Source organism: Phycodurus eques, unplaced genomic scaffold (assembly GCF_024500275.1).
Source record: "Phycodurus eques isolate BA_2022a unplaced genomic scaffold, UOR_Pequ_1.1 contig_25, whole genome shotgun sequence".
In the NCBI taxonomy this organism is placed as follows: Eukaryota; Metazoa; Chordata; class Actinopteri; order Syngnathiformes; family Syngnathidae; genus Phycodurus; species Phycodurus eques.
Genome location: NW_026904022.1, coordinates 44,603 through 65,884, shown reverse-complemented (window position 1 = coordinate 65,884; position 21,282 = coordinate 44,603). Strand labels below are relative to the sequence as shown.

At 44.1% G+C, this 21,282-nt stretch overlaps 1 protein-coding gene across 1 annotated transcript; it reads left to right on the top strand.

The window, feature by feature from the left end:
- The first annotated feature begins 3,335 nt into the window (after positions 1–3,335).
- LOC133398213 (E3 ubiquitin-protein ligase TRIM35-like) lies at positions 3,336–20,518 on the top strand. Its single transcript, XM_061669827.1, is given in 3 exon segments — positions 3,336–3,662; positions 3,665–4,434; positions 20,506–20,518. Coding segments are annotated over 3 exon segments (1,110 nt in total).
- Positions 20,519–21,282: the final 764 nt, after the last annotated feature.

Genomic DNA, 21,282 nt, shown 5'->3' with positions numbered 1-21,282 from the left:
GGGGCTCAGAGTAGAGCCGCTGCTCCTCCGCATTGAGAGGAGCCAGATGAGGTGGCTCGGGCATCTGATTCGGACGCCTCCCGGTGAGGTGTAACGGGCACGTCCCACCGGGAGGAGACCCCGGGTAGGACCCGGGACACGCTGCAAAGACTGTCTCCCGGCTGGCCTGGGAATGCCTCTGGATCCCACCGGAAGAGCAGGATGAAGTGGCTGGGGAGATGGAAGTCTGGGCGTCGCTGCAAAACCTACTGCCCCCCGTGACCCGACCTCGGATAAGTGGTAGAAAATGGAGGGATAAATATCAAATAAGTGAATGATTGACTGATATAAGACTGGAAAGAAACTGACTTTTGGTGGTCAATCAATAAAATAAGCTTCTTCAAACAGTGAGGCTGACTCCATTTGCTTGTCTCTGAAATCCATTTCGCCCAATAAAAAGAATGGAAATGTCTTTAATCCACTGGAACCCCTCCAAAAACAAGATGCTGGCAACATAAAGCAAAAAAATGGCCGAAGGGAAAACAAACCTGCAAAGCCGGGGGCCCTGTGGAGAATCGCAAGCAGACGGCCTCTTAGCTCCGCTATCGGATAGCGACGACATGATGTCGCACTCTCCACACACTGATGAAGACACACTCAGGAAAATTCAAACGGTGAAAAAGATGCATAAGCTAGAGCTCAATAATTCCGCACGATATCGTTTTAAACATGCTGCGCAGAAAGTCTTTGCCGTGTCTGTTGGCTTGGCATGGAGGCAAAAGTACAGACGATAGTACTAATAAGCCGCAATAGAGTCGTAGGTATATAAGGCAGCACAAGCCAGTGTAAACTGGAAAGCACAGAGCCTAGAACTGAATGTGGGGACTTCAAATGTTGGGACTATGACGGGAAAATCTCGGGACTGGGTTGACATGATGATGAGGAGAAAGGTCGATATATTGTGTGTCCAGGAGAGCAGGTGGAAAGGCAGTCAGGCTCGAAGTTGAGGGGCAGGGTTGAAATGATTTGACCACGGTGGAGATGGGAGGAGAAACGGAGTCGGGGTTATTTTCAAAGAAGAGTTGGCGAAGAATGTCTCGGAGGTGAAAAGAGTATCAGATCGAGCGACGAGGCTGAAACTTGGAATTGAGGGCGTTAGGTGTAATGTGATGAGTGGCTGTGCCCCGCAGGTGGGATGTGACCTCGAGGTGAAAGAGAAATTCTGGACGCAGCTCGACGAAGCCGTTCTGAGCATCCCAGACAGAGAGAGAGTCGCGATTGGTGCTTTAGTTTTACGGAGCCAATCCGGTCTGCCCTCGATGAGTAACCGTACCGAGTGAAAGGACAATAATGTGAGCGCTCCGTTTTTACAGCAGCTTCATCTCTTCAAAATCGTTTGCACTTATTAATGACCGAGCAGATGTAACAATCCTTATTAGGACCGTACGGATTTGTTTTTGTATTAAGCCGAAGTGATATCGACGAGTTACTTTTGGGTTAGTATTGCGACCCGGTGATATTAGCGTCGTCGACGGGTTGAGTGTTATATATGTGACAACTCATATTATAAGAATGACAAAGATAGAAAAGAATTAAATCAAGGTTTTTAATAAAGTGATTTTTGAAGAATAGAATATTAACATGACAGCAAGGGTATGTAATAGAGTAAATAATGATAATAATAATAAAAATGAAAAGAAGTTGAAGTAGTTAAAAGTATAAAATCATAAAACAAGTATATCCTTTTGAGTGAGCTTTAAGGGGTGATCAATTGGGTGATTACCCAATTAAGGAGGGAAATTCCCCAAAAATAGACAAGCAATCCCAGTAGCCTGATGGATGAGCGAGCCCCGTGCGTTCGAGTGTGAGGGTCTTTATCACCACCTCGGTTGGGCTTAGACCCCCCTCGTTCTAAAATGTTCTGTTACGACCTTTCCAGCGTGTCCTGACTTCGACCCTCATTTGCTCACTCAAATAGGTATTCAGCAATACATTCAGTTCCAAGCATATTACATATGTCTTGAACTCAAATAATACGTTCAATAACACCAAGCTTTGTCTAATAGTTATCCAAAAGTAAGAATAAGGTAAAACAGCCTCACTAGGCTTGCTGTACTCCGTATCAAATGATCTTATATAGGAGAACATCAAAGAGAGCATATACATCAAAAGTATATCAAGGATATATAATTAATTAGATCTAAAAGTTGTTGACACCAGTATGTGTATGTTTATTGTGATATGGATTTTGATAGTATAAGGACATTAAGATGACGTTTGCTTGAACTGGCGACTCTTAATCATGGCCTGAAAATGGGGTTGGCGACCTCTGGTGGTTAAGAAGACGTTTGCTTGAACTGGCGACTCCTACTCATGATCTAAAGTTGGTTTGGCGACCTCTGGTGGTTAAACCAGGAATTGAAACGGGCTGAGCTCACTCACGTGAACCCAGCCACATAAGCCAATCACTACCTTTCACTCCATTGCTTCATGTGGCTTGGCAACCTACTTGACAGTATTTACTTACCTTTTGAAACTTCCATTTATAAATGAAGGGTCACATTGGTCAATTTCCCAAGCTACTACTCAAGAATGTGTTTCAATTGTGCTTACATTCAGCCCTATCTGCTCCAAGTGAATAAAAAGGTGATTTATTTCAAAGAGCAATAACGCAACCGGAAAAGTTCTAAAAGTGCATTTTACAGACATTTCGACAAACACGACATAACTTCACAAATATGATATTCATGTTCAACATCCCGTATGTGGGCTCAAGTTGTGGAATGGGTTGGGAATAACGCTTAAGCAATGTCCAGATATGAATTCATTCAATTTTGGGTTCAAACAAATACGAGACTGAATGATGATGACAATACAAGACTGAGGCTTTGGTTTGACTTTGGCGTTTCCACGGATTATTACTGATATTTGTGTTTATACGTGTATAGGGTTAATTTGTTTGTAACTAATATATATTAGTGCTGTCTATGGGAAAATGTGGTGTAAATAGTCGCAAAGCTGTCGAGTAGAAGAGAAGCATTCCTTGCTGGGGATGTTCAGCATGCGAGCAGATGTCATTTTGGAATTCATGTGTAAGTGGTGAGAGCTTATAAATTGTTCTTCTTCTCACTCCTTTTCGGATGTGCATTTTTATTTTAGGTTATAAAGGTTTGGTCTTCAACAGTCCAAGTATGATTGATTGAAGTCTGAAAACAAAAGCACAGCTCCAGGAAACAGGAAGTGGACTTTTGGACATTAAACAACCCATTCACTTGCGACTAAGGCAGACACACTGGAGCTCTCCTGAGAGTGAAGGTTGGAAGCTTGTAGCCTGAGACGGTGTCTTCACAAGGACCATGGCTAGAAGAGTTGAGGACAATCTCCAATGTCCAACCTGTTTGGACATCTTCAAAGATCCCGTCATACTGCCGTGTAGTCACAGCTTCTGTCGCGCGTGTGTGCAACAGCGTTGGGAGGAGAAAGGAGATCGATCGTGTCCAGTCTGCGAGACAAAGTGTAAAACGCTGGATCCACCTACAAATTTGGCACTGAGGAATTTGGGTGAGGCCCTTTCACAAGCCTCAGTGGAGTCAGAGGCTATCTGCAGCTTGCATGAGGAGAAACTGAAACTCTTCTGTTTGGACCACCAGGAGCTTGTGTGCCTCATTTGCAGAGATGCAAACATCCACACTGTGGCCACAAGTTCCAACCCCTCAGTGAAGCTGCGCGAGACCACAGAGAGAAATTCCAGAAAGCCCTGCAGGACATGAAGAGAAAAATGAAAGATTATTACGAGATTAGAGACAATTGCTACGAACAAGCAGAGTACATCAAGGTCCAGAGGGACCAGGTTGAACAAAAGATTAAAAAGGATTTTGAGGAGCTTCGTCGCTTCCTGCAGCTTGAGGAGAAGGCCAAGTTGTCTGCTGTGAATAAGGAAGAACAGATGAAGAGTCAGATGATGAAGGAGAAGATTGAGGCTCTCGACAGTAACATTGGCGCTATCTCAGATGTGATCCGAACCACAGAGGAACAGCTGATGTCTGACCAGGTTTCCTTCGTGAAGAAATACCAGGTTGCGATGACCAGAATCCAAGAACTGCCCGACAAGCCCAGGCTGCTCCCAGGAGCTCTGCTGGATGAAGCCAAACACGTGGGCAACCTCAAGTTCACCGTGTGGGAACGAGTGAAGGAGATGGTCTCCTACAGTCCCGTGATTCTGGACCCAAATACGGCCGTTCCAGAACTCAACCTGTCTGAAGATCTGACCAGTGTGAGTTTTAGAATAGGAGCGCAGCGTCCAAAGAATCCAGAGAGGTCAAGCTTGGAAAATGTGCTCGGTTCTGCTTTGGACTCGGGAACACACATGTGGGATGTTGAGGTGGGAGACAACTCAGAGTGGGAACTGGGGGTGGCGTGGGGGAACCTTTACTGCCCAGATTCCTGGTTGATATGGTCCATTGAATTTTTTAAAGGCCAATACAGAATGTCTTTACATACATGGGAAGACTCTTATTGGGAAAGTAGCATATTAAAAAGGATCTCTGGATTTCGTGAAACTAAATCCAAAATGTTTCGACAAAAACGTGTATCCTGGACTCCGCCAGTGAAAGTGCAGAGAATCCGAGTTCGTGTGGACACTAACGAAAGATCACTTTCACTCTCTGAATGTCTTACAAACAAAGAATTACTCCAAGACAACTTTCCCAATTGGCCCCATTTGTCAGGTAACATGAAAATGTTCCCTTACTTTTACACAATGGATAACATTCCTCTGAAGATAATACCAATGAGACCTTCTGTTACGACTCAAAGTCAGTCATGATGTTGGAGATATTTTGCACCTGCATTTGTTTTACATGCAGTGACCCCGATCTGCACACTCATGTTTTCTAACTTTAATTACAACATTTAGATTTTGTTGTGTGCAATGGTCACCACCAGGTGTCCCAACCTCCATCCAAAATGATTATGTACTTTGTGCTTGTATCTGTATTAACATCCATCCATCCATTTTCTGAGCCACTTCTCCTCACGAGGGTCGCGGGCGTGCTACAGTTAATCCCAGCCGTCATCGGGCAGGAGGCGGGGTACGCCCTGAACTGGTTGCCAGCCAATCGCAGGGCACATACAAACGAACAACCATTCGCACCTACGGGCAATTTAGAGTTGTCAATCAACCTAGCATGCATGTTTTTGGGATGCGGGAGGAAAGCGGAGTGCCCGGAGAAAACCCACGCGGGCACGGGGAGAACATGCAAACTCCACACAGGCGGGACCGGGGATTGAACCCGGGACCTCAGAACTGTGAGGCAGACGCTCTAACCAGTCGTCCACTCCAATAACAATAACAAACAAATGAACACAAAATTAAAAAGTGCTTAAGGCAGCTAAATTATAGAGATGAACTTTTCTACTAACAATGAATTGGGGCGTTGTGTAAAATGTAATAAAATACAGATTGCAATGATTTGGAAATCCTTTTTAACCTACATTAAATGTATATGTATGTATAATGTAATAAAGAAAAGCTATATAATGTTCAAACCGATGAACATTATTCTTTTTTGTTTGTTTGTTTTCTTGTTTTTTTTTTCAAATATTTTCTCATTTTGAATGCGACGCCTGCAACACGTTCCCAAAAAGCTGGGACAAGGAGGAACAAAAGACTGGGCAAGTTGAGGAATGCTAAAAAAAAAAAAAAAAAAAAAATAGCACCTTTTTGGAACATTCCACAGGTGAACAGGTTAATTGGAAACAGGCGAGTGTCATGATTGGATATAAAAGGTGCATCCCCGAAAGGCTCAGTTATTCAAAAGCAAGGATGGGCGAGGTTCGCCCCTTTGTGAACAAGTGAGTAAGCCAATAGATCAGCAGAACGGAATTTCGGGATTTCATCATTCGCGCTCCATAATATCGTCAAAAGGCCCAAAGCAAAAAAATGAATACCTGTGATCTTCGATCACCTTAGGTGGCAGTGCATTTAAAAACAGTATCCTGTAAAGTTTTACGGTATTGCCACTTGGGCTTAGGAACACTTGAGAACACTCTTGTCGGCTAACATAGTATGTCGCTGGAGTTACAAATGCAAGTTAAGTGAAGTTAGGCATGCAAGTTTATTTTGCTTCACTTGCCTTTGTCATTTTGAACTTGTATGCTTCACAACTCTCCCAATATTTCTGTCATCAACTGTTTGATGGCTGTCGCTCAGAACACCAGTGGTTTCTTTCTTTTTCAGGATATTCCAAGTTGTTGAATGGGCTATACCCAGGGTTTGTGCGATAGCGCGGATCGATTTTCCCTCTTCTCTCAGCCTCAAAATGGTTTTCTTTGTGTCCCATTGAGAGCAGTTTTCACAGGTGAAACCCCAAGCCAAAAACAAGCACTATCTAATGTTTAAGCAATCAATCTAAAAGGCAACTCGAAACACCCATCAGTCACACGTCCCAATACTTTTGTCCACTTGAAAAGTGAATGGCTTCAAACCAAAGGTGCTCTGTCCGGAGTTGTTTAACACATCTCGATACCATGAAATAAAAGCTGGAATTCTGAACGGCTCATATTCCTCTTTTGACCTGCAACCCAAATGTCTTCAGTATGCAACAAAAACAAAGGAATTGACCTTGCCCTTCCAATACTTTTGGAGGGGACTGTAAATAATATGGAAACGAAGAAAACAAAAGACAAAGCACTAGCTGTGAACAAGATGAGGCAAGTCAATCATTATATACCGATAACAATGACGCATTTGATATTATTGTTGTATGGTGCAGTTGTGCGACATTCTGCGACGGAAGGTCAAGACAGGACAAGGACAGGAGGGGAGGCATGCAGGAGAAGGGTCGTGAACTCCGCTGTACAACTGAAGTGTGGTGGGAGTGGCTATGTTTATTAGAAATGTCTAAAGGACCAGAGGTTGAGTGAGGGCATACAAAAGAAATTCGCACAGTCAGAAGTTATTTGTCACAATGAGTGGGTGGCCCCACACCCAGCGAATAAGTCCCAGGGGGTTGTGCCTGCGGAGACACGCAAGTGAATTGACACCGTTTCGCATGCACAATGACCGTCGCAAGTGTCCTGGAATTGCTTTGCCTGCACCGCGGGGGCTGAGGATCCCACAGTTGAGAGGCGGCGAGGTCGGGCCCTGGGGTCCACCAGAGAGCGGCCCTGCAGACGGGGCAGGTCCCACACCGAGGGATCCGGGATGGTCCACGGGCCCCGCCGAGGCGCCCCAAAATCCGGCCGCAGGGACCCAATTCCACACCCCCCAGCCAACCTCCACCACCCCACACCCTCCGCCACTTCCTGCTTGCCGGAGTTGTGCTTTTGTTTTGAGACTCGAATTGCTGACGCTTGGACTTGTTAAGAGCAAACCTTGACGGATTTATTATTGGTTGAACTGAGATTTGCCAGGTGCCAAAGTGCAAGAAGTGAGATAACAGCTGGTGGAGGCAGTGTCAGGTTAAGCAAACATTCAAGTAGTCCTACTGCCTCATCTAAAGTATACGGTACAGTACGAGTGTGTATTCATCTCAGATTAAAGGCGACAAACGTCTGTATGACGGTGTTATTTTCTTTGGAACCATGAATGACTATGCTAAGTTCTAAGATCTTTAATTTGTGTTCATGAATTGATCATAAAGATGACCTGAATTTGGTTTCATATATTAATGGCAATATTTTCCCCACCGGACAGACACTAACCTAATCATAATTACAATAAAAAGAAAAGGTATTGGAGTTTATTACGAATTTCTGTGAGTCGTTAATGGCCTGGCGTCACAATTTGCATGTTTTGAGGTGTGATTGTCCCGCGTCATTTTCACTGAAACAAACTTCATGCAGTACACGTCTTGTCTGTCAAACGTAGCTATTTATTTTTCACATATTCTCTGTATTTGATTACACTGAAACGTTTCAATACAGCTCCAAGCACAAAGTACAATTATTTTTGGGATGGATCAAACCGGACACCAACAGGTGACCGTTGCACATCGCAAAATATGTTGTTTGAAATTAGTCTCAAAATGTGGACTCATCATTGAGAATAAAACAATATGTGTTTACATTAAAAACACGATTACATATTTTGACTCCGATTTTTAAAACAAGAAAGAAGGGATCACATGAATCAATCTGTAACTCATTTGATTGACACAGAAGCTCAGCAAAATAAGGCAATGATTCATCTTACAGGTGCGCTTTACAAATCGGCAGTAGATAAATGGCAGCTAGTACAAGTCATCCACAAGATCATCCTCTCTCATCTTTCTCCGGGTCGCTCAGACTGTCTCGCGGCATCGGGCAGATTTGACCCAAACAGGAAGTTGTTCTCAAAATATTTCCCATGAAAACATTCAAACAGATTTAACAGACAACTGTGACCACGAAGCTATAAAAATGTATGTATATAAATACATAAACATTAAACGGTCGACTCATACAGCGAGTAAACAGTCTTCTGTTGTCATGGAAACCCACAGACTGTCAGCTACAATAAAGGTCCAGACCAATCGTATTTCTGTGTTGCAGAAACAGAACATTTGATGTTTGACTGGTTTTGTGAAATATATATAAATAAGGTTAAAGTGTTCATTTTGATCCCGCCAAAATCTGATTTAATGACAGAACAATCTGAGATTTGAAAGACTTCAGCTATACGACATCAGATGGCGATGGCAGTCATGCAGTCGCATCCTCGTGCCGTTTGTAAAGCGGCTCACAATGAAAATAACATTGTGCCACATTTAGCTTCAAACAGTGATTTAAAAAATTGGAATTTTCGAGAATCACTTTTCTGCACATTGAGAACAATAATTATCAACTTTAAAATGAAATCCAAATATTAAATGCTACAACTAAATCTCAAATCGAAATGCTAAATATATATTTAAATGTTAAATATACATCTGAATACGAATCTTAAATATAAACGTTATATATATATACATTTAAATATAAACTTAAAACTAAATGTGGAAACTATAGATGAATGTTGGATCTATACCTAAATGTTAAATCTATAAATATTATATAAATATGAAACCCAAATTTTAAATATATATTTACATATAATTGTTAAATCTAAATGTTTCGGGTCGAACTAAATGTTTAGCTAATATGCAAATCCACACTGCCAAGAAACGGAAATACTCAAATAAAAGCTGTTTGTTGTGTCAAACAACGTGTATTAAAAAAAAAAAAGGACCCTCGAACACGACCTGAAATAACAAACCAGTTAGGGAATACTGATAAAAATGGAGAATTGTTGGGGGAGGGACACTTGGTGTGTTTAAATGATGGGAGAGGCACCCGAATAAATATTCACACAGGTAATACTTCAACACTGGATTTGACTTTGGTGTCAGGAGGTCTGGCAGGAATTTGTGAGTGGGAAGTCATGGAGGACACGACAGTCGGTAGCGATCAGAGTCCAATACTGGTACAACGGAGGGTGATGAGAGAGACATAAAATGGGTTTTGAATGAGCCAAACTGGATCAGTTTGAGTATTTGTGTGAAAAGGAAAGCGGGTATAGAAATGCTAAAGCAGGTATTGAAGTAATTGAAAAGAAAAACAAACCAAAAAAATGTGCCGGCATTACCAGACAACTCACAACCCTTTATTGCTCAGTGACTGTTTTTTGGTTTTTGTCAATGTCTTTATGTCTCAAAAGTGTTCTGTCAATTGACCGTCTGTTGTCGTACTAGAGCGGCTCCAACTACCGGAGACAAATTCCTGGTGTGTTTTTGTCAGGTTCAAACAACCTAGAACATTTAATAAACAATAAACAATAAACAAGGAAGGAAGACAAGAGATGGTTTATATACTCGCGAGGAGAACGCTCAGAGTTGTTCGCAGTTTACAAACTCCTACCGCTCTGAACACACTCTGTCGATCCCTCTCTTTTTATTTCCTTAGGGCGGTTCCTAGTTACACAGCTGTTGGTGCTATAAAGTTGGGGGAGCACATAGCAGCAACATGTAAACAGACTCACAGACAATTTCAATTTACATGATACAATCAACATTATACTCAATCAACATTATACTGCTAAATGCATGCTTTGAAATAGGATTAGAGTAAACATGAGATAATTTATATACTTTTATTCTGACATTTCCCTCCTCTTTATCACATATTGACTCAAATTCTCACATCACCTTACATCAGTCACTTCAATTAGATTTTCGACTATAAGATCATTTTTATGAAAACAAATACATTTACACTCAGAGGCAATGTTTATCTTTATTCATAGTCACCTGGATCTAGAAATAAATCAGGCAGGTCATAATACACGTCATTATCTTCGTTACTGTCATTATCTTCAGAGTCAGGACCAAGTAAAGGATACATTTGACCCATCCGGTTATCCATGGGTGAGATTGCTGTTGTTATCAATCTATTAATGAGAGAACACAGACAAGGAATACAACAACATCCACACAAGGTCTAAATTCCTGTAAAAACAGCGATTGTTACCAAAATTTAGGACACCACGGCTTTGTATTTTCCAAAGGCATTCATCCAGGAGTTCCACACGGAGGTGTCAACACCATTTTACCATCAAGGGTTCGGAGTCCCTCTATGGTATCGGTGAGACTGCTATCCGCAGCTGTGTTGTTGGGAATGAATGTGCAGCATCGGTCTCCTGAACATAGCACATACTCCTCCTCTCTCAGCCAACAACATGTCAACAGCGATCCTGTTTTGGAATGCCATAAGTGATGTGGCTGATAGCTGTTCATGTACAGGCTCAAACCCACTCTGTGTACCATTGCCCAATTTTTGCACATTGTAATGGATGTAGTTGATTCCGTCTACGTTTTTGTTGGTGGTCCACCACCAACAGATCGAGGACTCAAATCCTGCAGCGATTTGATACTCGAATTTGTAGTCACTTGAAACACCACGGGGAACACCAACGGCGTCAATGTATGTTGGATCATTTTGGCCCTGCCAGTCTGCTGCTTATCTCTCTGACGTCGCCAATGTTCTGGCATGACAGTGGATAGACGAGCTGTTAATTCTTGTGCAGACATGGGATGTGCTGATACCGGCAACAACAAAGTTACAAGAGCACAGAGACCTGTTACATTCTTTGGCAATTTATCAAATAGTCTAGCATTTCCACACCACCACCAGATGTCCCCTCTTGGCTACGGATTGAAGTTAATTTCTACCACTATTGATACTGCAGAAACAAAATCTTATAATCACCTATTACTCTCGAGGTTCCATGCGTGTTCGTTTTCGTGAAAGAGCTACAATTATATTATATATTATTCTTGCCCCAGACTTATACAATGTTTCAAAGAGGAAGTATAGAATCGTCGTCATCTGATTGGTCCAGGTCCCATCTGACGTCCTCATTGTCCTGTAGAATGATGACCATTTGCTGCTGGCTCCAGACGCGGTCTTCCATCTTATGTCCACAGTGGCTCCTCGCAGCCACCTCCTCTCCTACATCTTTTCTCCGTGGCCTCCACATGCACCCTGGTGAGATCTTTCCTGCAAGAAACTCCTACACCCTTATCTGATTTACACTTTAAACTATACTACAATAAACACCCTTGTTTAATCCCAGACCTTTTGTGGAAAACATAGGTTTGTGCTTATCAACTCTCGTCACCGGAAACACGCTGTCCCAACTCATACATATAATCTATCCATCCATCCATCTTCTACCGCTTATCCGAGGTCGGGTCGCGGGGGCAGTAGCTTTAGCAGGGACGCCCAGACTTCCCTTTCCCCAGCCACTTCATTCAGCTCTTCCGGGGGGATCCCGAGGCGTTCCCAGGCCAGCCGAGAGACGTAGTTTCTCCAGCGTGTCCTGGGTCGTCCCCGGGGTCTCCTCCCTGTGGGACGTGCCCGGAACACCTCACCGGGGAGGCGTCCGGGAGGCATCCGAATCAAATGCCCCAGCCACCTCATCTGGCTCCTCTCGATGTGAAGGAGTAACAGCTCTACTCTGAGCCCCTCCCGGATAACCGAGCTTCTCACCCTATCTCTAAGGGAGAGCCCGGACACCCTGCGGAGGAAACTCATTTCAGCCGCTTGTATCCGGGATCTCGTTCTTTCGGTCACGACCCACAGCTCGTGACCATAGGTGAGGGTAGGAACGTAGATCGGCCGGTAAATCGAGAGCTTCGCCTTTCGGCTTAGCTCCTTCTTTGCCACTCCTCCACTTGGGGCAGGATCTCATCCCCGACCTGGAGAGGGCACGCCACCCTTTTCCGACTGAGGACCATGGTCTCAGATTTGGAGGTACTGATTCTCATCCCGGCCGCTTCACACTCGGCTGCGAACTCCACCAGTGAGAGTTGGAGGTCACGGCTTGATGAAGCCAACAGAACCACATCATCTGCAAAAAGCAGAGATGCAATACTGAGGCCACCAAACCGGACCACCTCTACGCCTCGGCTGCGCCTTGAAATTCTGTCCATAAGTTATGAACAGAATCAGTGACAAAGGGCAGCCTTGGCGGAGTCCAACCCTCACCGGAAACGAGTCCGACTTACTGCCGGATATGCGGACCAAACTCTGACTCCGGGCGTACAGGGACCGAACAGCCCGTATCAGGGGATTCGGTATCCCATACTCCCGAAGCACCCTCCACAGGACCACCCGAGGGACACGGTCGAACGCCTTCTCCAAGTCCACAAAACACATGTAGACTGGTTGGGCGAACTCCCATGCACCCTCGAGGACCCTGAAAAGGGTGTAGAGCTGGTCCACTGTTCCACGGCCAGGACGAAAACCACACTGCTCCTCCTGAATCTGGGATTCAACTTCCCGACGGACCCTCCTCTCCAGCACCCCTGAATAGACCTTACCAGGGAGGCTGAGGAGTGTGATCCCCCTGTAGTTGGAACAAACCCTCCGGTCCCCCTTCTTAAAAAGGGGGACCACCACCCCAGTCTGCCAATCCAGAGGCACTGTCCCCGATGTCCACGCGATGTTGCAGAGGCGTGTCAACCAGGACAGTCCTCCAACATCCAGAGCCTTGAGGAACTCCGGGCGAATCTCATCCACCCCCGGGGCCTTGCCACCGAGGAGCTTTTTAACCACCACTTTTAACCACCTCGGTGACCTCAACCCCAGAGATAGGAGAGCCCAACTCACCTCTCTGACACTCCCTTCAACAAATCCTCCTCATCCTCAGTGAACATTAAGTCTCATTTTTGCTGAGAATGTAGGTGTATCCCTTCTTGTGCTTGAATTGTCCAAAATAGTGCCTTTCTTTCTATTCCTGTTGAGGCACTTATTTCTGTATTGGTTGGAAAGGTAACCCAATCAGTTGCTTTCTCACCTTGTTCAACTATTGTTCCCAAGTCTTTCCATTTTGTATGTCTATTTTTGTACAAAAAGATGTGGGGTGGAGTCCACATTCTAAACAGTGCTTCCGTCTTTTCATTGAATGTCACTCCTGCAACTGCTGTACTTTCTGTATCAGTGTATAAATAAGTCACAGTGACTCTGGCTGGTGTTATTTTTGCCAATTTCCTCTCATATTCCACATCTGGATATTTTATTTTATTTAATTTCTTTTAGCATGGAGGGCTTGATTTCCATACTTCTCCAAGGTGCCTGTTGGCAGGCCAATGTGATGTTTGTTAACCCAGCTGCGAATTGCATCTTTTAAACCTGCATGGAGAGCATTCTTCAACTGCTGTTTTTGGATACTCTACTAGTATCCAAAAACATGAGGCAAAGAGGCGAGGTCGATAATCGGAAGAGGGTCAAGTCTTACTGTGAGTCTGTGACGTGGAAACAAGGAATGCTGGAACGCGACGACAAGGTACAACGAACTGGCGACGAGAGGGAATGAGACGCGAGGTTAGATGCTCGGGGTAATTAGAGTGAACGAGGCACAGGTGGTGAAGATGCTCACAGGAGGCAGGTGTGTGTGAAACAGGGGGGAAGACAAAACCTGGAACACACACCCATGACAGTACCCCCCCCCCCCCCTTAACGGCCGGCCCCAGACGGCCCCAGGGCCCCTGGATGCGCAACGTGGAAGTCCTGAATGAGCGAATCATCCATGATAAACACAGACAGCACCCGTGAACGTTCCTCAGGCCCATAGCCCTCCCAGTCCACCAGATATTGAAACCCCCTCCGATGAGACGACAACAGTCGGCTTCACAGAGAAGACAGGGCCCCCATCCACAAACCGGGGGGGAGGAGGAGGCCTGGAAAGCGGGACCAGAGGGGACTCCCGGGCTGGCTTGAGTAGGCTCACGTGAAAAGCAGGGTGGACCCGCATCGACCTTGGGAGCTTCAGCTTCACGGTGACAGGGTTGATGATCTTTGTGATGGGGAAGGGCCCAACGAACCTGGGAGCGAGATTCTTTGACTCCATCCGGAGTGGAATATGTTTGTTCAAGAGCCAAACTCGCTGACCCACTTTGTAGTTCGGGGCCGGTGTCCTCCGACGGTTAGCAGCGGCTTTGTAGGACCGCCCCTGGCACACCAGCATCTGGCGTGCTCGCTCCCAGGTCCTCCTGCAGCGTCTCACCAAGATCAATGCCGCTGGAACTGTGGACTCTGGGGCTATGGCAGGAAACAGAGATGCTTGGTAACCATGCACAACGTGAAATGGCGATAGACCAGTGGATACAGAGGGGAGGGAATTGTGGGAGAATTCGACCCAAACCAGTTTCTGAGACCAGGATCGCGGCTCCTGTGAAACGAGACATCGGAGCCCAGTCTCCAGGTCCTGGTTCAGCCACTCGGTTTGGCCGTTGGTTTCAGGGTGAAACCCAGATGACAGACTGACAGAAGCACCTATGAGATTGCAAAACTCCTTCCAAAATTGCAAAATGAATTGGGACCCCTATCAGACACCACATTCTTGGGGAAACCATGGAATTTGAATACCTGATTGATCATTAACTCTGCAGTATCTTTAGCTGAGGGGAGTTTCGGGAGTGCAATGAAGTGAGCCATTTTAGAGAACCTGTCAACTACGGTGAGAATTGTGGTATTACCTTTCGAGGCTGGTAATCCTGTCACAAAGTCTATGGAAATGTCTGACCAAGGACATTGTGGTATTGGCAGGGGTCGCAACTCCCCAGAAGGACGTTGATGAGAGGGCTTGTTGGCAGCACATACCTGGCAAGCATTGACGTAATCGATAACATCCCTCCTAACATGAGGCCACCAAAAGCGCTGTTCGACCACTGATTGAGTCTTGGCAATGCCTGGGTGACATACAGTTCGGTTCGTGTGAGCCCAGTGGATGACTCTTCCCCTTAAGGTCGGAACCACATAAAGCCTGTTTTCAGGGCAATCTTCAAGGCTAAGAGTGCTTTTCAGAGCCCCTTTAACCGCAGTTTCAATGTCCCAAACAAAAGCGGAAATGAAACATGACTTGGGCAAAATAGTCATGGGGTCGGACAAAGAATTCTCTTCGCAGAAAATACGTGACAAAGCATCTGGCTTACCATTTTTAGAACCAGGTCGGTAGGATAACATGAAATTAAATCTAGTAAAGAACAGAGCCCATCTAGGCTGCCTAGCATTGAATCTTTTAGCAGTTTTAATATACTCAAGGTTCTTGTGATCTGTCGGAGTCTGTGCCCCCTCGAGCCAGTGCCTCCACTCCATCAAAGCCACCTTGACTGCCAGCAGTTCACGGTCACCAATGTCATAATTTTTCTCGGCTGGTGTCAGTTTCTTGGAGAGAAAAGCACAAGGATGTAATTTATCATCCTTGAGAGATTTCTGGAAGAGCACTGCTCCTATTCCGGCATCAGACGCATCGACTTCTACCACAAACTGCTGTTTGAGATCTGGCAAAGTAAGGATGGTAGCGGAGGTAAAGCTCGATTTAAGTTTTTGAAAAGCTGCCTGACAAAGCGGGTTCCATACAAAAGGTCTGTGTGGCGAGGTAAGATCATGCAAAGGAGAGGCTATAGAACTGAAATTTCTGATGAATTTTCTGTCGAAGTTTGCGAACCCTAAGAACCTTTGTACATCTTTGCGTGACGTGGGAGTAGGCCAATTAATAACGGCATCGACTTTGCAAGGGTCAATTTTGACTTCACCTTGAGCCAGGACGAAACCCAGAAAAGAAACGGACGCCTTGTGGAACTCACATTTCTCAGCCTTGACATATAGTTGATTCTGCAGTAACTGCTGCAATACAGAGGGGACATGAACAATGTGAGTCTCCTCACCCGAGGAGAATATCAAAATGTCGTCCAAATAGACAAAAACATAAACATTCAACATGTCACGCAGGACATCATTGACAAGGTTTTGGAAAACAGCTGGTGCGTTAGTAAGTCCAAAAGGCATTACCAAATACTCATAATGTCGCGTTGGTGTGTTGAATGCTGTTTTCCATTCATCCCGCTCCCTTATCCTGACTAGATGATATGCATTTCTTAAGTCCAGTTTGGTGAAAATCTTGGCTCCCTCCAGGAACTCAAAGGCAGTGGAGATGAGGGGAAGAGGGTACCTGTTTTTTACAGTTATCTCGTTGAGACCCCGGTAATCGATATAGGGTCGCAGGGTCTTGTCCTTTTTGTCCACAAAGAAAAATCCTGCTCCCGCAGGGGATGAAGATGGGTGAATGATCCCGGCTGCCAGTGATTCTTCCACATACTCCTTCATGGCCTTGTGTTCCGGCCCTGAAAGAGAGAACAACCTCCCTCGTGGGGGTGTGGTTCCAGGCAGCAAGTCAACAGCACAGTCATAAGGTCTGTGGGGTGGAAGGGATTTGGCCTTGGACTTGGAAAAAACATCTTTAATATCCTGGTAACAGGTGGGCACTTGAGATAAATCAGGATCCCCAGATGGGGTCTGTGGATTGTCCTGAGAAACATAGCCCTGAAAATCACATAGCGACTTGAAACAGTTCCGGGCGAAATTGCTGCCCCATGACATAACCTGCCCAGAATCTCCAGAGAACCTCTCCGATCGAGAGAGCTGTGGGCAGACAGCAGCGGAGGTGGCAGGTGACTGCACAGTGATTGCTTCACATGGAAATGTTGGTACCGTGGCAGTATCGGGTGTGGTGCCAACTGGTTCCTTCTCTTGAATCATTCTCATAAGAAGTTCAAACTGCGAGGCCACCTGTCTCATCATATTGTCCTGATGCCTTGACAGTCCCTCTAGATGAAGGTGGAGGGCAGCAAGCTGCTCATCCTGCTTCGAGAGGCGTTGACCCTGCGCTTGAAGGGCTTTGCGCACCGGGTCTGAGTCTGCTGGGTCCATGTTATGGCCAGTTTGTTCTGTCATGAACGGAACAGAGGATAGGACCCAAAAATGCAAGACTCCAAACCAAATGGACAGTTTCCAAAAAGAGAGGTTTAATAGAAAGGCATAGGTCGGTACACAGGCAGGCAATCCAAGAAAGGCAACAGTATCCAAAAACATGAGGCAAAGAGGCGAGGTCGATAATCGGAACAGGGTCAAGTTTTACTGTGAGTCTGTGACGTGGAAACAAGGAATGCTGGAACGCGACGACAAGGTACAACGAACTGGCGACGAGAGGGAATGAGACACGAGGTTAAATAAAAGGGGTAATTAGGGTGAACGAGGCACAGGTGGTGAAGATGCTCACAGGAGCAGGTGTGTGTGAAATGGGGGGGAAGACAAAATCCGGAACACACACCAATGACAAAAAGAGTCGTGCCAACACCATTGAAGCTTAACTCCTTTCACATGACATGGTGTTAGAGATGAGGATACCACGCAAACAGTAACAGGAGGAACGTCATTCACGACTGCGCATTTTCATCAAAGAACACCGACTTCGGGAGAGACTAGTCTGCAGGAGCTCGGTCTTCTTAGCTGTGAGCCTGTAATGATAGAACTGACAAGTGATCCAGAGCATTCCACCATTACTTCAGCATGTAGGGTCCTATTTTTCTTCCTTCCTATGGTAGAAAAGGACATAACGCGCATTCTATACTTGGCAATAACTGAAAAGGTCACAGAACCCACAGTAGCTGCCCTAACTATAGACCCGTCTCTCTCATAGCCAAGATCGTCGGGAAAGTGTTTTTTTAATCAACGTAGTGATTATTTAAACTAAAATGGACTTTTTGAAAAAAATTCAATCAGGTTTCCAAACTCATCTCAGTACAGTATCAGCTCTCGTCAAAGTGCTAAATGATACAAGGTTGAACACTGACTCAGGAATGGTGTCAATTCTTGTCTTGTTGGATCTCAGTGTGGGATTTGATTCAGTAGATCATAACATACTGCTGAACAGGTTGGAAACATTGGTCGGACTAAATGGAACAGTCCTTAAATGGTTCAGATCCGACCTGGAGGAAGAGTTATTTTGTAATCATTGGAAGTGTTCAATCTCATCGAATGGCAATATCCTGATTGACCCCCTCAAGGGTCAATTCTTGGACCCCTCCTGTTCAGCCTATATAGCCTATATGCCATCCTTGGGTCAAATTCTTCAGAACTTTAATGTTGACTAGCATAGCTATCCATATGACACACATTTATATCTACCAGTGTCTCCAGATGGCTACAGTTCAATTGAGGTGTTGTATCACTGTCTAAACTGGATGAACCAAAACTAGCATACTACACATACATACAATACATACGAGCGGAGTGAAAAGAGGACTAGAATTATGTTGTACATAGTTGTGGTAATTATGTGTCAATAAATTTGTTTTTTTTCAATATGCTGGAGCAGTTTTTCGGTGCCACACAAAAGTTAGACTGGCTCTGTGGTTTTTTGTATTATGACGGATATTTATTGAAATGTGCAGACTGATGGAACAAAGTTTGATATGGGAGAGACAGAAAAATTACAAATAAGATGGGACACTAGCTGTAAGAGAAACAAACAAAAAATAACAACTTATGACTACTATAGCGTTACCTTGGAGTTTTTTTTTAAATTTTTTTTTTTTACTTTTTTACTTAAAAGGTTGCAGTTTGAATAAACGATAAGCATTTGTGTGCATTTTTTTTTTATCACTCCACCAAACAAACTCCAAATGTTAACTTGTGCAATATAAAATTCAGCTATTACTGTGGTGGGCGTGGCCAATGAGTTTGTATGTTTGTGTCAGTGTGTGTTGTTGTGTGGATGCTGTGGTGGGACAAGCTTGACGGTGGAAAACAGTAGGATTTTTTATAAATACTGTAGTTAGTATTTTTTTATCACGGATCACATATTTACTTGTCTTTCTCTGCTTGATACGTTTTGGATTATCCAGCTGCTTTTTGTTGTGTATCACATCTTGGCATATCGCAACACGTTGAGTCTGTAGATAAAAATGTACCCAGCTTGTTTGATGCAAACATGGAGGAACATGCTTCATGACATCATATATACACAGCGAAGGGTGTCTAGACGACATGGATGACATAAAAGTCAAGTGGGACGAGGAATGATCCTCTGAGGAACGCCACTGCAGAGGCTAACACCTGTGAAAAATTCCCCCGAAGAACACCATTGTGGAGAGAAATACACCTGTGAAAAAGCTTAAAACAAATGTCCTTTTTGTTATTCAAATTTGAAAAAAATAAGAAAATCGTTAATGAGTTTGGTCTTCAGACATCTGGATGTGAAACTAGATTGAGTGGAGCACCTGGTGAATGGAAACATGCACCGGGAACTACAAGTCAATTGGTACACTGACATTATGGTGATAGTTTTCTTTTTATAATTCGTGTGTGGGGACGTAGGTAAAGTAAATGGGCTTTTGCCTGTATCGTGCCTTTCCACCTTCAAGGTACTCAGTGCTTTAACACTTTCTCCTCATTCACCTGATCACACAGCGTGAAGCGCAACTTTGGGTTCAGCATCTTGCTCAAGGACAGTTCGGAATGGCCACAGAGGCCCAGGATTGAACCCACAACTTTCTGGTTGGGAGAACACATAAGCCATGCCGTCCCATAAAGATTGTCATCGTTTTCTTGTTGAAGCTGCTCTTGAGGTTCTTGTTAAGGAATCAACTGATGTGTGCCAGGAAACAGGAGATTCGTTTTCGGAAGCGGACCCAGAGTGACTGTGGAGGCTCGTAAGTTCTGCTTTTATGCTCCAATGTAAACACCACAACCCAAACTGCTGTCAAAAACATGGGATGAAAAAGATAAAATACGTTCTTATCGTCCGTTTTCGATATCGCTGAGTCTGTTCCTGGTTCCGGGATAACTGTAGCCTATCCCCAGTGGAATTTGGACGAGAGACATGTTTTTGGAATCTGGGAGGATATGTGTGTTTATTTATTTGTTTAGTTTGAAAAAATATATGATGAACTTGACGAAGTTTATCCAAACACTGGTAATATTATTTATGCGAGAGGTACTTAAAAGATTCTCCTTCAAGCCTCTCATGAAGTTCTTGTCGAGGAAACAACTAATGTGTGACAACGAACAGATTACATTTTGGAAGTGGGACGAGAGTAACAGTGGAGACCTGTAAGTAAAAAAAAAAAAAATATGAAATTTGTTTAGTTTGAATTAAAAACTGAAACAGAAAGTTAGCTGGTGCAGTTTTTGTGTATGAGTGTCAGTGTTTTGTTTGTGCAACAGGTCAGAACAGTAGTGGACCATATTGTCCCAAAGTGACATCAAGTTCCACATATTCTTTCTCATGAAATTAAAGTGAAGGCTGGAAAGTCAGAGAACCTGACAAAAATGCACCCAGAAGTTAAAATGTATGCAGATGATTATTTAAAAAATGTTTTCACTGTAGAATTTTTTTTTTTCAAGCTACAAGCAAACACCGCAACCCAAACTGCATCACTCGGTGAAAAAAGGTGGAATGGAAAATATTTACGAAAAGTTTTTTTTTTTTTTCAAATTTCTTGTTACTTTGAATAAAATAGTACATTGAAAATCATTCGTGAATAAGTTTGGTTTTCGGTAAATCGAGCTTTATGTGTAGATCCTGAGTGTAGAACCTGGTTAATGGAAACATGAAGCCTCAAGCAGCCAGAAATCAAAGTATTTACAGATGAGATTAATTTTATTTTGTATAATTGCTGTTTGTTGTTTGGACAGTTTTCAGTTTTTTGGAGAAGTTAGTGAGATTCTTGTTAAGGAAACAACTGATGTGTGTCAGAACTCAGCAGGTTGCATTTTGGAAGTGGGAAGAGTGACAGTGGAGGCCTGTAAGTGAAAAAAAAATAGATATTTAAAACAACAGAAAGTGGTCTGCTGCAGAGTTTTTGTGTATGAGCGTCACATTGTGTAAATGTCGACTCGTTGATGTTTGGACGCGGAATCCGATTGAGTGTAGAACCTGGTGAGTAGAAACAGAGAAAATTCCACTTGTCGGCTCAATTTAATTGAACGTTGGACTTTTGT